General features: G+C 45.9%; 1 protein-coding gene across 1 annotated transcript in view; it reads right to left on the bottom strand.

Annotated features, from left to right (window-relative positions):
* Positions 1–1,170: 1,170 nt before the first annotated feature.
* CFDP1 (craniofacial development protein 1) overlaps positions 1,171–17,344 on the bottom strand; it is a 102,151-nt gene continuing 85,977 nt past the window's right edge. Inside the window, exons 6-7 of the mRNA XM_019710688.2 lie at positions 12,608–12,766; positions 1,171–1,476 (exon numbers count right to left, since the gene is read on the bottom strand). Of these exons, the coding sequence (XP_019566247.2) occupies positions 1,386–1,476; positions 12,608–12,766 (250 nt within the window). The 3' untranslated portion in view covers positions 1,171–1,385. The remainder of the gene's footprint in view (positions 1,477–12,607; positions 12,767–17,344) is intronic.

Genomic DNA, 17,344 nt, shown 5'->3' with positions numbered 1-17,344 from the left:
GGGAGAGGAGCCCCGAGCTGTTGGACAATGGCAGCTGAGATGAAGCACTGTGTGAACGGGAAAGAATGCAGGAGGCCCTGAGAACTCCGGAAGTTAGGGCCACAGACCTCCATAGAGCGGGGAGCAGTGGACGCTGCACGGAGGACACCACACTGACATCTGTCTCAGCTGGTGGCACGTGTGGGTCTGGACGTCCTGCCCTCATCAAACGCTGGCTGGTCTTAGGTTAAGGGGCTTTTTTGTTACTGCTGTGTCCCTGTGCGGGACCGTAACTGAGGCCTTGCTGGCCACCTGCTCTGACACCAGCCTGAAAACACTCTATGACCACGTCCAGAGTCCTTCATGGGAGTGGATGTGAACAGAAATGTGCTCACATGTAGCCTGTGAACTACCTTTCTGAGTGGTCAGGTCCATGACCACGCAGAGCTGACAATCAGGGCTTCTGACCACACAGTAGGGGACTGGGTGGGGAAAGACAGCTGCTCATACCCCTCAGATGTGTCAGGAGCTCAGCTCAGCCCTGTGAGGTACTGCTGTTACTCAAGCCACTGACAGACCAGACAATGGAGGCTCAGAAAGCTGAGCTGTGGTCAAGGTCACAAGCTGGAAGATGTCCCGGCAGGAACTGGATCCTACTCTTTGGAACCCAACCTTCCCCCAGAATAGCCCCCCTCCCAGGACCAGGCTGTGGGGTTTACTGCTTTATTAATACAAAGTATGGGATTTAAAATTGCCTAAGGAGTACAAAAAAGAAACTCCCTCTGTCATCTTTGACAAACCAAAAATTAAAGAATTATTGAGTCGGGAGCACATCTATAGTCAAGTTTAACTCTGGGAAGAGGAAAAAGGCTGAAGGTAAAAAATTCCTATTCTGCAATAACATATGGGTATTTTCAGCCTTACGTTGTACCAGTAATAGGAATCCCATTCAGGAGAGGAGGAGATCAGCAGAGAAGCACGAGGGGAACTGAGAACAGAGCTGCCTGCCCACGGGCTTGGAGCCCCAGCCACACTCTCTGCTGCGAAGCTGACTTCAGAAAGAGCCCCACCGCCCCAGCAATTCACACCCTCCCCAGGGCCAGGCCAGACCCCTGGAATGGACTGACACGGCCTGGTGGACTTCGCAGCAGAATTAAGGGAAGGTGAGTGGTGTCATCATCATCACCAGTCTCTCACAGGACCAACTTTTATTCTTTTCAGGACAAACTTTTAAAAGTAAAATGAATGAAACCACGTGAGATCAAGATACAAAGACAGAAATTCAATGTAGAAAAAAAGACTTTGCTGGGAAACAGTTGAGGAGAAACACTGGAGACATTTCACAGCCACACAAGAAGCTCACATTGTAAACAGGATTAAGCTGCTATTGATCTCCCCCCATCACATCAGGGTTTCATTTTGCTCAGCCTGAGATCTCGCTCAATTTCAAACTGCCTGTGATCCACTCGGTCTAGAAAAGCTTTCCGTTCAATGTACCTAGAAGAAAATGAAAGAGATGTTTGTCAGCAGAATTCAGTAAGAGAAAGGGCCCCCCTGCACTGTCCCATCCTCCAGGGTGTGAACAGGTCCACCTCAGCAGCCAGCGGGCTCCCTGGGTCAGAGAAATGCAAACAGCCGACCACAGTCGGTACCCAGAATGACCACCCACGACTCAGTAACATCCAAACAACTCACAGTTGGTCTAAACGAGGATGTTTCTGGTTCAGATGTGAATGAAAATAAAATGAAAAGGAGACAGCAACAACTTATCAAAGGGAAAGCACATTGGAGGCTTGGTGGCAGGAAAATGTTGCAACTATGAAACAAGGCTTTAAGGAAAGAAGAAAACCGGCTGAGTCAAACACAGGTTCAGAGCTCAGCTTGCTTACATGAGCTGGGCCACACTGGTCAAGGACTGACCATCTGAGCCTCATTTTTCCCAACTGCAACACAGTGATGTCGTATTTCATGGCTTAAGTGGTGTGCTGAGTTGGTGGGGAGAGAAAGCTTTGCATCCTGCATGTATACATCAAAATATAAGAAAAGGTGCATCTGAACGTGGAAGAAACAGGGTAATAAAAACTACCTCATAGGGCTGCAGTGAAGGTGAACGTGAGCTGAGGTACATAAAGTGCTCACTTTAGAAGGTATTTAACTGCCTCCCGCTCTTTCCTTCCACTCACCCTCTCTCCTCTCGGTGTACCCTCCACCCAATTGGGTGCAGGCTGCTTCTGTGCAGTTGACAGAAAAGGCCATTCCCTAAACTCCTCTGAGGGAATGAGATCAGTGCCTCTGCTGCTCAGAGTCCACACAGGTCAGTGCTCTGAGCGTCAGCAGACAGCTTCCCTCTCTTCCCATGTAGGGCGGGAAGGAAGCACAGGGCTGCAGCGGAGGGGAGGCTGGTTACTTAAGTAGAGACACTGCTGCATTTTAATGCTCCTTCTTGTCATAAAGTGTCCCTCGATATGCCTGGGGGGGGCATCTCTGCTAATTAATCTACTGAGAGAGCAAAACTGCCATTGAAAATGGAAGAGATAATTAAATCTCTGCACTCATTTTTCTTTTGTTGCACTGTGGAAAAGGTACACCTGTCTGTCATTTCAAGGCCATTACACATTTATGGTGAGAACCTCACCGGGTTTAGGAACCTGTGTTTCTTTGCCGAATTCAGGGCCTGGCTTTCCCTGTCACAGCACCCTGTTTCCAGCCAAGCCTGCAGCCACTAACCCTATACCTAACTGCAGAGGGGGTGATGGCTCTGCACCTGAATTCAAGACTCTGCCACTTGTTGGCTGTGTGACTCTGGTAAGCCACATCATCTTGCCCATTTACTTAGCACAGAGTAGGTGCTCAATAAAATGGCAGTGAGTGCTGTCACCATCATTTTGAGAAGCCAGCTTCCCTCAGGGTCTCGAGGTCAATGGATTCAAGAGGTGGTGTCGGCTCTCTCTATAGTGTTATCAGCAACTACTGTGTTTCCCTGAAAATAAGACCTAGCCGGACAATCAGCTCTAATGCATCTTTTGGAGCAAAAATTAACATAAGACTTGGTCTTATTTTACTATAAGACCGGGTCTTATATAATATAGTATAACAAAATATAATATAATACCAGGTCTGATATTAATTTTTGCTCCAAAAGACGCATTAGAGTTGATTGTCCAGCTAGGTCTTATTTTTGGGGAAACACGGTAGTGGCCACCACCTGGCCCGGGGTTGGGAACTAAGAGGCTGTGTCACAACTGCCAACTAGAGGCCAGAATGGCAGAAACACAAGGCAGAGCCTGATCCTAGGTTTGACATAAGACCTCAGGGTCAGGTTATCAGACTTAGCAAATGGAATACAGGATGCCCGTTAAATTTAAATTTCAGGTTCCCGGTGGACAGGGAAGCTATAGACACTGGACCCACTTTTGACATGGAGAGAAAACAGGGGAGATTGGTGGGAAGGTAGACCATAACAGCATAAATTCCCCTTCCAACTGTCACCAAGGGATGTGGATTCTCCAGTGGGGACTGTTAACCAAAATCGACTGAAGGGCTTTGTCACACTACAACCACCACCCCTCCCCGTCCCAGCCCACTGGCCCTGGGTGAAGATCGTGATGGGGATCAGGTTTTAAATGTGCTTTAAATGCCCCTCGAAGTTCCAGCAGAAAAAAAAGGGTGAATTTAGGGCACATTTCAAGAGAGCCATTACCCAGTGCTACCCAACTGAGAGCGGGCTGGAGGGGGAAGGAAGAGGAAGCACTGTACGGGGCTTTGAGCATTTGTAGTCTTTCCTCTTGACTTTCCTTTAAAGCAGAGGAAGTGATACTTAAATTGGGATGCTTGCTGAGCATGACAGGGCCTTGCAAGTTCCCAGAAACAGTGCTGGGTCCAGCTGACCTTGAGACTATCAAGAGCGAAGCCAGGATGGGTGCTAAAGAGGCAGGTGCAGGCAGAGTTCAGGGTTCAGGTTTAGGGCAGGCCTCGGGCAGCAAAGAGGGGCACATGTGCAGAATGCACCTGCATTCTCAAGGGCTACTCAAAGGCCATCAAGGCAGGTCTGGTGATTTCATTCCCCCATTCACAGCCATCTGCAGCTGCTAACGGGATCCCTCTGATGGCTTTGGTTTGCTGCCCAAAGCTGACCAGAAACAAAATTTCTATCGGACGTGGATGCCCCTATCACCGAGAGAGATAAAAGACGCCACGGATGAGGACAGCTTTGACGTTTACTATTTTTGTGACTTTGGGCAAGATATTTAATTTTCTGTGTCATATTTTCCTTCTCTGTAAAACAGGAATAAAAATTACAGTACCCCTCTGACAATACAATGAAACCGTGGTAAGTACTCTGTAAACAATAAACCCCAAATAGCGATGAGCATTGTGGGTTCCTGCTGCCCACTTCTGACTTGACTGCATTGCTACAAAGCCTCAGAACCGGGACAGCGGGAACAGGGACCAAGGGACCAAATGCTCCAGAAAGAGGAAGGGCTTGTGGGGAAGGCCCCTCCTCCACGGTGGCCTGAATGGATGGCCTATTTCAATGGAGCCTCAGGACGTTTCCAGGCACCTTAAAGCGGGTTACAGCCCCAGTGGTTCCCAGCAGAACCACCAGCTGACAAGTGCAATGGTGCTTTTCTGGCCTGTGCCCAGCACTCCTGGGGATCCAGGCTGATTTGGCCCAGTCTACTGGGAAGCTGGGGTGTGGGTGGGGGCGTCATCCCTTCCTGCTACCATTACCATATGTGGCCCATCTTAGAGGCCGCAGCTCTTCACTTTCATTAATAAAATATGCTAATAGCATCAAAACCTAAGGGATTTCCTAGCATTTCCTTTCAGAACCAGGTTAGACACAATAGACTGTGATATGTTTTTGATCTTTCAACCCAAATTGCTTTTCTGCCACCAATTTTCTTTAGAACCAGGCCAATGAGGAGGGAAGGGGAAATGGAAGAGGAGAAGAGAAGGTAGAAAATGCTTCCAGGGAACATGTCAGCACCTATTTCTGGGAACCCACACGGCACGAGAGGTTGGCCACCTACCCGGCCAAGAAGTCAGTGTAGGCAGGATGCCCAGTGGGTGTGCTGACGTCCAAATGCTCCATCACATGCCCACGAGAGGCCTCTTGCCCACTGGTCAGGAAAGGAAGGGCACGGGGAGGTCCAGGGAACTCGGAAGCGGGTCCAGAGCTGAGGACGCCTGGGGGCTGCCTTAGAGGTCGGCTGCAAGCAGAGGCGGCGTGCACTCAGGGCAGCACAAACACCAGAAGGGAAGGGGTAAACTTTTAATTCCCAAACTGGAAAGCAACGGGTAACAGAGGCACTCAGAGGCTGGAGTAAAGCTCTGTGATGGAGGTAATAAGATACACATTATTTTGCCCTGAGAAATGCAAATGAAAGAAGCAATCTGTCTAGTATTGCACAAGCCATGGGGGTTGGGGGCGCCGTAGAAGAGATGTGACTTGCAAACACCTTGGGTGCCAGAGTGAAAGGGTGGTGATTTTAATTAAGTTTCTCCTCCAGTGCTTTCCTCCCATTTCATTTCAATGTTGTGCTGGTTCTTAAAGCGTGACTCTTAGGGGTAATGGAGAGACATTCTTTGGAGAAAGAAAATGATTTTCTCTGGTCTTTCCTTCATGCCTCACCAAATCACAAATACACCTGGTTTCCAAGAGCTCCATAGCCTTCAATTTGATTGTCAGCAGCTGCAGGACCACGCCTCTGCTCCTCATTTTCTATGCATGAGCCCTTCCCCTATGCCTGCTGGCCTCCACCTCGGCAGTGCTGGAGGACCCACTGCTGAGGGCCAACACTGCCGGGGAACCTGTGGGATGGGTTACAGGCGAGAGGGAAGCAATGACAAACGCCTGGAGTGCAGACTGCTGACATCCATCCTGAAATGCTGGACCAGGTGCTGGGAGTCTGGGCTCAGAGGAAAAGTATCCTTGGTAGAAGCATTTGAACCAACTTTGCTGACCGAAAATGACCCCTGGGTGGAGCCATCATTCAGGTGTATCCTGCCCTTCTTTTCTGGGTGGTCCATTCTAGTCCTACTAGGCTCCGAATCAAAGCCATGGTTGTCTGCTAGCCAGTGGGATGGGCATCGAGACAGCGCAGCGGCTCAGCACGTGCTCTGCGTCGGTGCTTTTCTAGGTGCTGGTGAGAGTGGTGAACCAGACCCTGACCTTGGGGGCTTACTACATAGGAACAAAGAAAACCAAACAGGACAACATGCATCAGTTGGTAATAAGTGTGATGGAGAAAACACGGTGATGTGATTGTGGGTTCTAGGGTAGGGCCATGCTAGAGACTGGCACCTGAGTCCAGCCCATCATGGAGAAGGGTCTGGAGGAGCACGGCTGAGGGGGGACTGCCATGAGCAGGGGAGGACAGGATAACAGGTGGGCAGGGGACAGCTCAGGGAGGGCATGGAATGCCAGGGTTAAGGAGCTGAAAACTGATGTCAGCAGGGAAGAGAGGAAAACGGTTTGTATGAAAAACAATCATTTAGCTGCTACCATGTTTCCCGAAAATAAGACCTAGCTGGACCATCAGCTCTAATGCATCTTTTGGCGCAAAAATTACTGTAAGACCAGGTATTATATAAGACTGGGTCGTATTTTACTATAAGACCAGGTCTTACAACATAACATAACAATATAACATAACATAACATAACACCAGGTCTTATATTAATTTTTGCTCCGAAAGACGCATTAGAGCTGATGGTCCAGCTAGGTTTTCTTTTCAGGGAAACACAGTATGTGCCGGAGAATGGAGGAAAGGTAAAGATGCGGAGGCAGGGAGCACAGCAGATTCCTGTGGCTTGTACTGAGTGGAGGCAGTGGGGCTGGACTGAAATATTTCACGACAGAATTATCTAGTGGACTTTCAAGACATAAGTGGAAAGAGAGGAAATCAAGGATGACTCCTAGGTTTTCCTTTTAACAGCTGGGTGGATGGCGATGGTGCTATTTTTTGAGAAATCTGAGGGAGGAAAGTGTGTTTATGGAAAGAAAGCAGGTATGTGGTTTTAGGTATTAACTTTGATGTGTGTCTTGGCCATACAAATGGATATGTCAACAGGTGATACGGGAGTCTGGAGCTCAATGGAATGGTCACTTTTTTGGGAATCATCAGCAGAAAATGGTACCTAAGACATGGAACTAGCGAGCTTTGTTGGGGGAGAGAATGTGAGAAGAGAAGGCTGCCAGGAACTCAAACCTGGGACTCCCCAAATTTAAAAGCCCAGAAAAGGAAGAGAGACCAGCCAGGGATAGTGGGAAGAGATGCCCCCAAGCTGTATTTGCCATGACTGTGGAAAGTATTCCTATAAAGGGTTGGCAGGAATATGCCAGGAAGGGGGTTAAAGGAACAAAGCACTTAACTTTCCTGTAAGGCCCGACACTTGGTATGATTAGTAGAAGCAGTTGGGAGAAAGGAGTGAGCAGAGGACTGGGGGAAAAGGGAGGGTAGTTCTATTTACAAACACGCCAGACATTTCCCCTACTAATGTGATACCCGTAATAAACCTGAGAGGGATACTGAAGAGTTTCTGCTTTACAGAGGAGGAAACGGGGGCTAGAACACATGGCAGGTTGGTAGAGGGAGGATGTGAATTCAGCTTCAATTCAGTTTATGATAAAATATAACACACACACACACACACACACACACACACACACACACACACAGCAATGTATAAAATGGGAACGGCAAAAGGATTACTATCAAGCAAGTACGCATGTGGCCTTTACCAGGTAACACAGCAGCAGCTGGCTGCCTCCAGGAGGCCCCTGCAAACTCTTGGCCAGTGCTGGCCAGCCAGGTGGGAGCTCGCCCACATTTCCTTGCTCTCCTTTCACGTTCCTGTTCCCTTGACATTAGTCCAGTTGTGCCTCACTTTGAACTTAACATAAATACTTACACTGTGTGTCTTCTTTTGTGACTTGCTTCTTTCACAGATTGACCTAATAGACACACTGGTTTTGCATGTTTTTGACCCTCATATAAATGGAATCATACTGCATGAATGTCTTTGTGTTATTATGTTATTGAAATTTTTTCACGTTCATTCCCATTGCTGAAGAATATTCCCGTGAACAGATCACACTTTGTCACACTACTGACAGACATCTGAGTTGTTTCTAGTTTTGGGATATTATGAAAACCACTGTTATTTAAATTCTCATATGTGTCTTTTGGGGAACATATAACTGAATTTCTGTTGGGAATATAGCTAGGAGTTGAATTGTTAAATCACAGGGAATAACTACACTAAGCTTCAGTAGATAAATGCCAAATGGTGCATTTGAATTGAATTGTATCTCCCACATAGATTGGACATTTTTATCATTATGAGGAGACTACTCTCTTTATTTCTGGTAATGCTTTTGCCTTAAAGTCTATTTTATCTAATATTAATATAGTTACATCAGCTTTCTTTTGGTTAGTGTTTGCATGGTTTATCTTTTCTCCCATCTTTTTATTGTCAACATTTCTGCATCCCATCGTTTTAGATATGTCTGTTTTAAACAGCAAATGGTTGTTTTTTATTTTTTAAGTCAATGTGTCAATCTCTGTCTTTTAACTGGAGCATTTAGTTTATTGACATTTAATGAAAATTCTGATAAATTTAGTTTTAAATCTAACACCTTATTTTGTGCTTATTATTTGTCCTGCCTGTTTGGTTTCTTTAATTCTTCTTTTGGGTCTTCCTTCACAAATCACTCTATTTTTCTCCCTCTATTACTTTGGAAATTCTGTACTCTTGTTTCTATTCTAGGAATGTCAATATGCATACTTAACGCCTTTAACCTCCTCCTGGATAAAACAAGATCTTGGGAAAATTAAACTCCATTGACCCCCGCCCCCTTCCAACTTTTAGGTATTTATTGCCAGGTATTTTAATACTATCTTGCTTTAAGAAAAAACCTAATAACTTACAAGACAATAATATTGTTTTATATAGTCAGCGCTGATTTAAATTCACCTCATATCTGCCTCTTTGTCTGCTGGGGGCAACACTCAGCTTTTATTATTCTCAAAATTTCCATATTTGCCCTCGTTTTTGAAGGACACACACACACCCACCCACCCCCAGAAGCCTAGGTTGGTAATTGTTTATTTCTGCACTAGGAATAGACCGTTCCAGCGTCTTTGGCTTGTCCAGCGTCTTTGGCTTGTACTGTTGCCAATGAGAAGTCACCTGTCAGTCTAATAACCCTCCTCCTTTCAAAGAAGTCTTTTTTCTGGCTGCTCTTAAGATTTTTCTCTGTGTCTTTGGTTTGCTACAGTATCACTCTGATATGTCTAAGTGTCGATTTCTATTTCATTTATCTTGGGATATGCTTTGGGTTTTAAAAAAATCTATAAACAGATATCTTTCATCTTTTCCCACTCTGTCCTCCAAACTGCTTAACTTCCCTCCCATTTACTGTCTTTTTGTCGCTGAACTATGTTCTGGATAATTTCTTCTGTTTTCCAGTTCATGGATTCTCTTTTCAGCTGGTCCTACTATTAAATCTATCCATTTAGTTTTTAGTTATGGTCACTATATTTTTTATTTTTGGAAATTGTCTGTGTCTTTTTCAAATCTGTTAGGCCACTTTTTTAAGTTTAAAATCTGTACTTGATATTTACCTTGCTTAAATTCTTTGCAGATCTGATTCTGTGCCTGCTGTTTCTCAAGGTGCCTTGTTCCCTTATGTAAGTATTTTCAGATAGCAAAATTGCCCTTTAAAAAACTGGAAATAATAACCAACCTAGCTTCAAATTCTATCAAATCTTTACAAGGGGAAAGACGTGATAGCACTTACTGAATGGAATTACCATCAAAACACAAAAAGCACAATAATCTTTTAACCTCAATCCAACCTTATTTTAATCACGACTGCATAACAGGAATATTTTTATCACTAGTCATGACCTGAACTCTTGTATATGAGATCAATTTAAATATGGTGCTCATAAAAAGGTCACAGTCTCATAATAAATATCACAGAGGCCAAATCATTACTCATAGGTAGATTTTTTTGCGACATTATCAAATGTGACCTTTCCCCCTTCTTTGTTCAGCAAAGATCACTTTTTGTTCCAGGGGTACACTTCTGGGGATTCTCCACATATTCCTGCAGAGGGTCCTCTCCCCAGCTGTTGCCTCTGCTCTTGCCATCTGTATAGGAGAATTTGGGGTCTGACCTCCCTCTGCCCAAACAGACCTTACAGGTTTTGGTCCTTGTGCTTCCCTCCCTTCAAATCTGTGGCACTGGGCACACTTCTCAATAGAAATCTTCCTGCCCTTCTCGACATCCCGTTTTGAAGTCAGCTCTCTAGTTACTGGTAAAGGAGCCGCTAAAGGAGTGAGCATGGTCAGGCGAGTTAAGAAAGTTTATTGTGAGAGGAAGTCTACTGGGCTGAGCAAAGATGGCTATAGCCCGGGCTGCGCGTCTAAAGGAGACTGCAGTGAGGAGGGTTATATAGGGGCAATGCTGACAGGGTAGCATTGTTTGAACAGAAAATGCCTGCAAGCCAGCAGCTGTTTTGTGGCATTTTCTGTTATCACAAGTTTGGCTCTGTCTGCAGGTGTAGGCCAACAGACATTTTGTTGTTTTCTTGCAGACATGGCTCTGCCTATAAGTCAAGGTCTCTGAGCCCTAACATTCATAGACCTAACAGTTAACCTATGTGCTGAAAAGGCTCACCCAATAGCTGGTGCTGTCATCTCTAAGTGCTGCTCAACCCTGGCTGTGCAGCAGAAGTGCCTAAGGAGCGATCTGAAGACACAGAGAACGACGACTCTGGGTTCAGCAGCTCTGCACAGGGGTGACCTTGTCACCTGCACTTTGGAAAACTCCCCGAGGATTCTCTTGCTTAGCCAACATGTGACACAGTCCCTTCCCTGGAGGAGCTACTGGGCCCTTTGATCTGCCTGCAGGTGTGAGGAAGGCAAGTGAGTGGAGGCGTGGGGTAGGCACTGGAAAAACACAATCAGATCTGTGGAATCCTGGCGAGGGGAAAAAAGTCTCAGGGAAGGAGGGAAGAGCAGAGCACTTAAAAGTTACACGCTATTAGCTATTCCCTAACCCAGTGACTGGATTTTCCATTGCCTGAAAAGTCCTCCATACAAAGCAGATGTCTTTTGTAATCTTGTTTTCTCTTCCAGTCTCATTTTATTAGCTCTCCCTTATCTTTAACAGCACTACTCCTAACTTTTACAAGACCTGCAAGCAGAATGAACACTGTCTGACCCACATAATCAATACTCAGAGAAACACAGAGCGTAGCACACTCTGGTACTTCCCCGCTGCCTTAGATCACTAGACAAATGTGGCGAAGAAGAGGGAGCTGTGAGTTACTAGAGCTGAGTTGGAGTGGGTTGGTCTGGGGAAGATGTCAGAGGCCCTCTCTAGGTAACACTGACTCCTGCCTGCCCTTCTTCCTGGGTCTCCCCCAGATGGCTCTGTGGCACTTCCGCCTCTGTCCTGTGGCATTCCATCTTTGACACACTGACTTAGAAGTACGGTAGTTAAACAAGCCCGCGAAGTCATTAAAAAAAAAATACTTTTAAACATACTGGTCAACTTCCAAGTTCATTCAAATAATCTTGAAGCCTAGTTTTAGTAACATGGCCCCCAGAATGAATTCCTCACCTGACTTTATTATAGGTCAGCTCGTAAATAACCCCAATGCCGACCACCTGGTGCGCGTCTTTATGTGACAGGAGCTCTGCAAAGGGCTTTGTGTACATCTCTTATACGATGAGTACGTACTGGACATACTACATACAGTATCTCACGAGATCCTCACAACCATGGAGGGTGGTAACATTATCCAGTTTTATGGCGAAGGAGCTGAGCCTCAGGCATGGCCTTACGGTGAGGGGCGGGACGATGAGCACCCAGGGCTGCCTGGCGGGGCCACACCACACTTCCTTTCACTGTTAGGGGCGGGGTCTGTTACCCCGAGGCATGGACCCACTTCTGCAGAAACTTTGTTCCTTAGTTCCTGCTGAGGTTCCTAAGCACTCACGGAACACTGCTTCTTTCTTGATATTCCTAAATACCTAGTTTATGGACATCCTCTGTGTATTGCAAAGTAAAGAAGAAGGGAGTGCAAGTGATGGCCTGGATGCTATCTGAGGGCTGGTGTGTCACAGATTGAAGCCAAGGGGGGAGCTCTACCCTGGGCTGTAACGACACGGACAAAAAAACAACAACAGAAAAAAGAAAACCCATGATAATGCGACAACGGCTAGGCACTCTGTTGGCTCTGCTTTTGAAGCATTTGAGCTAGTCTGGCTTCTCAGAAGGCCAAGTAATTCAGGTCAGGCCAAGACTGATACAGTGAGCCATCTGACCACGTGAACTAATGAGGTGACTTACAGTTCACAGAAGCTATAATTTAGCAAATTCAGCTTGGCAGACGTGACTGTCCCTGCGAGAAGTGCTGCTCACATGCCTCTCCCTTCCTGTCACTCCCAGTGTTTTTCTCACCGCCAGGACCTGCCCCACATTAGAACAGAGCTTCACTGACAGACCAAAGTACTCACATTTTTTCATTTAAATTGGGTGGCCTTTCTGCAATAAACTATTTCACAGTTCTTAGGATTTTTCAGAGGACTAGAATCTCCTCCTTACCCTTCTTTCCCTCGATTGTGGATGGCTAGTTCTTCGCCGATGCCCTCTTCCTCCTTGAAGCTCTCCCAGTCCAACTTGGACTTCTCCAGGGTGCTCATCTTCTGCTTCTTGGCTCCAATTTTTCCCAAAAGGCTGCTCATGCCACTAGATCTCTTTAACCTAGGGGAAGGGAAAACATGAGACATGTAATATGCGAAAACTACATAATCTCTTGATTAATGGTTTTTTGATTGGCACAGGGCCCCCTAGAATCGAGCTATCTATCTTAATGGGAGCGATGTTTGTATCTAGGGTACTGCCTGTCTGGTGTGGAGAACACTGATAGTAAGTAGACCAGAATTCTAAAGCACTTTTCCTGCTTAACATCTCGGACCGCTCTAAGGATCTGGGGTAGGAAATCCTGCAGACCTCTGTATGTCCTGACAGGTCTCTGCTTGCAAGGAGGGAGAAGTACAGCATGATTCAGACACGGCTTTAGATTCACATGCCCAGGTTCATATTCCAGGTCTAACTGACTTTAGGTAGTTATCTAACCACATCTGCCTTGGCTTCCTAATCTACAAAATGAATACGTACCCACGGGGTTATAGTGCATCTTACATGCAAAATGTTTAAAATAGCACCTGGCAGAGGAAAGGTGCAATAAATGTTAGCCATACTGAATCACTGTCATCATTTGTGCACTAAAGCCCCAGGGAATTCTTTGAAGAGAAAGAGAACCAAACCCCAACACTGATGATCAAGAAGTCACAATATCTTAAAAGTACTCTAAGACCAGTTTCCTTTCAACTCCTGTGAGTCAGGGCCTAGGTTTTTCCCAGGAGGTGGAGAATATCCCTTGCCCTGAAAGCAGGGAATGTACAGCCCATGTTCTATTTGCTGGTGTTGCTAGCTAGCATGGACTGTGGGTGAAACCCCATTTGCCCACGTTCAAGTCTTGGCAGGTCAAATTTTCTAGCCAATGTTAAATGTATGAGCTAAAATAAGAAAAACAGAATGCAGCTGCTGAGAAGATGGTATTAGGGGAAGGAACGTGGCTTTTGGTCTCTTTATGAAACTAATACAGGTTATATACCAGCATGCAAGAAACTGAAAGTGATTTTTTGCTTTACTGGGATAAGCAAGAGTTAAAACATTTAAAAACTATGAGCTAACACTACAAGGCCTACCGAGAACGATAATGATACCTGTCACTTGCCTAGAATGCTGATTCTCCAAGTGCTTTCAGAGCCATTTGCTTATCTCTTCTAACTACGGCCTGTGAAAGAGGAGTGCTGAGTCTCAGAGTTGGAGGAGGGGGCTTCACGATGACCTAGTGTCCCTCTAACCACTCTGAAACCCCACCTTCCTCGATCGCAGTGCCCATGAAGGGATGGCTCCCTGTCTCTGCTCTGGAGTGAGCAGACAGGCCAGTGTCCAAAATGCACATGAGACTGTTGGGCTGAACCATTTCCCTCCGCACTCTCACTGTATTCATGTCGGTTGAGAGGAGGCTACTAGCTTCCCTACTGTGGTCACGTCTCACTACACGCTGTTAGCTTAAGATCAACTTAGAAGAGGCTGGGCGGGCATCCTCATCCGCATTTTGAGTTGGACAAATAAACAAAGTCTGAAGAGGTTAAATGATACAACAAAGGTCAAATCAATAGAAAATGCAGATCCAGGACGAGGCAAGGTCATCTTGACGCCCAGTGCAGTGCACTGTACTGTCTTGCCTCGAAGGTGAGAATTTACTTGAGATATTTTCAGACAGCTATTTTACTTCCCAAATTGCTTAAGAATTTTCCAAACAGCTCTTTATGAGCTTTCAATTCACATCTTCTAAAAATTCTTTCCCTATAACAATTTCTCCCTCAACACATACACGCGCCCTGTTGTACCAGGAGCAGGGCATGAGTGGGGATTAAGAAACTTAAGATGTCTCAAATCTTTTCACTTCTCACCTGCCTCAGGGCCACTACCTAGGTTCTCACTGTTACAGTCTCTCAGGAGCCTCTTCACTGGTCTCCCTGACTTCTGTCCTGTCCCACCCTCATTCATGAGCTCCATCCTGGCATCTACTCTACCTGCTGTCATTTGAGTGAATTTTCTAAAACACAAAACTTATCATGTTTTTCTGCTTAAATGTCCCTGGACCCCTATTGTTCTTACAATAAGCCTGAATTCCTAAACTTGCAAAGTTTTTCCTGATCTTCTCTTATCACACCTACCCTTGTAATCTATGCTCCATCTATATAGTCCTGTACCTGCACTTCACCTCCACCTGCCTCCCTCCCATTCATCTGGTCTTACCTCAGCTTAGAAACCACTTCCTCCAGGAAGCCTTCCTGGACCCTTCCCCCAATCTCTGGATTAGCTACCTCCTGGTGCTGTTTCTATTGCACCCCAGTTCTTTTCCTATTGTAGCACAAATCCTTTCCCTGACAGATGCTCAAGAACTCTAATTTCAGCTGTCCCTGCACTGGTCCACTCTGAACAAGCTCAGTCACTGCTAAGCTTGTGTATTTGGCAAGACAATATCTTACCAAAAGCACACACCTGGAGGATTTCCATTTCTGGTTGCAGGGCCCCCTTTGCCCCTGGATACGTGGTGAAGTTCATGCCATTGGGGCCACCCTCATTTAGCTGGTGGCTGAATGGACCAGCCTCCTGTGCTCATACAGGAAATTCTGGCAGGTACTCTAAATACTTCTCAGGAGTTCTGGTGGCATCGAGCCCTCGTGGCCTTGGACAGGCACTCTTGTATTGGCTTTTCCTCCTAACCTGTCTCACTCGTCCCAACCCCTCACTCCTGCTTCCTGGGATGACTTTCCAAATAATCTACCTGCACTACAATTCTGCTCTGAGCGGAACCTAACGGATATTTAGGAGAAACGTAATTTTTCTTGTGTATGTTGCCTCTTTGCGGACACTCCAAATCTCTCTAGAGAACATGGATATAGTTCTGCAAACAGCAGGCACTCAGTAAAGCCAACAATGTCATCTGGACACAGAACAAATTAGTGGGAGAGAATTAGATCTTTGTAGAATAAAAAGTATTCAGAACACTTTGAAGTTGGGGAATTCTAAGGGGAGTAATTTCCACTTGTATTCACCAATCAGCTCTCAACAACGGGTTCCCTATTTTATCTGGGCAGCACCAAAGCTGGACACCATCTCTGTCCCTCAGCTTATAGCTCTGATGGTATTCCCAGATTACACCGTCTCTTCCACAAATCACTTTCAGAAGTCTATGAGAGAATGACTTTTTGCTACATGGCAGTAAAGAGGGTTCCAGAAAAGGAAAAAAGCCGTAATGCCCTTTTGCCCTGTTCACCACTTAAACATCAGCAAAATGTCACCTGTGCTATTATGCGTTATGGGAAAGCTTCCAGGTCTACCTTCATTGGATCATTAACATGGTTTATGATTTCCTAATTTGATAGTCTTGAAAGCAAAATTACCTGTCTTTTATTTGAGGCTAAATCAAAGTGAATGACGCATTTATAGTAGCAGCCAGAACTCACGGAGGCTCATCATAACTAAGACCTTCACTTTCTTCCTGGAACCTGGCATGTGGGGTCCCTGCAGGCTTTTGGGCTCTTACACTCACTCCCACCTTGACATGGGGCTTTAGTGGCATGATCCCGGCGTCATTCCATGGCAGCTTTCAGGAAGGCAGAGTTACCCAGTGCTTGGCCCTATCTCTGCTGGGAAGGTTCGTCAATCAGGCTTTCAGGAAAGCTGAGGCAGGCAAGAAAGCCTCAGGGGCTGCTGGCTCTCTCTGCTGCGAAAGAAGGCTGCAGAGGGCAGAGCAGCGGTACATCTCTCTAAGAACTTTGTCTCCTCAGGAGGGAGTAAATCAACACTGGTTTCCCATAGGCATTTGGCAGCTGTGGAGACCGGAAAGCTGTGGAGAAGAGCAGGCCAGAATCCCCTTGGAGAAGTCTCTGCTGTCAGTAGGAACCGATGCAGTTCCAGGCACCACTCTTTGTTCTGGAACCTACGCTATAAGGGCAAGGGACTACCAGAAAGTTGGTTTAGACAGACTGCCCCCTCACCAAGCTGTGGATTTTCCTATCTTGGTTCTAAAGTGTGATGAGCGGTGTCACAGAAGACCATAGTACTTCATTCAAGAGAATCCACCTGTTATAAGTCAAAGTTCAAAGAAATGCATCACACACTTGCCCACTCACAGATTACATCCGGAATGTTATACTCAGACATGTCCAGAGTATTGTTGCCACGATGTTTTCAATGTAACAATGATATTTCAACCTCCTCCTGAATGGCACACTCCTCTACCGACCTTACCACCATAATACGGATATAAAGACTCATCCTGTCCGAGGAGCATGGCTTTCTTTCTAACCAGCCAGCTTCCCATAAGAGAGCATGGCTGAGTGCACGCTGGGGAAAGAGACTTACCAAGTTTTCTTTCTTGTGTTTTCTGTCCAGTTACCCATCAAGCAGCAATTACCTCCAATTCCCTTCCTACCTAGCCCAAATGACCTATCCCAACACCAGACACCAGCCAAGACCTCACACAAAATAAGGCTCAGAAACTCAGAAAAGGAACAGGGACAAACTAGTACTCTGCTTCTCTATCCCCAGAAATGTAAGTTTAACAAAACTGATTACAACTAAATGATAAACTCCATCCTGTTGAGTCAGTCATAAAGATATTATTGTAACTTGTTTTCTCTGCGGCAGCCCCATGATTCACCAACCCATTTCCATTTATTTTGTAGCAAAAGC

Source organism: Rhinolophus sinicus, linkage group LG11, assembly GCF_036562045.2.
Source record: "Rhinolophus sinicus isolate RSC01 linkage group LG11, ASM3656204v1, whole genome shotgun sequence".
Lineage (NCBI taxonomy): Eukaryota > Metazoa > Chordata > Mammalia > Chiroptera > Rhinolophidae > Rhinolophus > Rhinolophus sinicus.
This window is presented reverse-complemented; position numbering and strand designations above follow the sequence as displayed.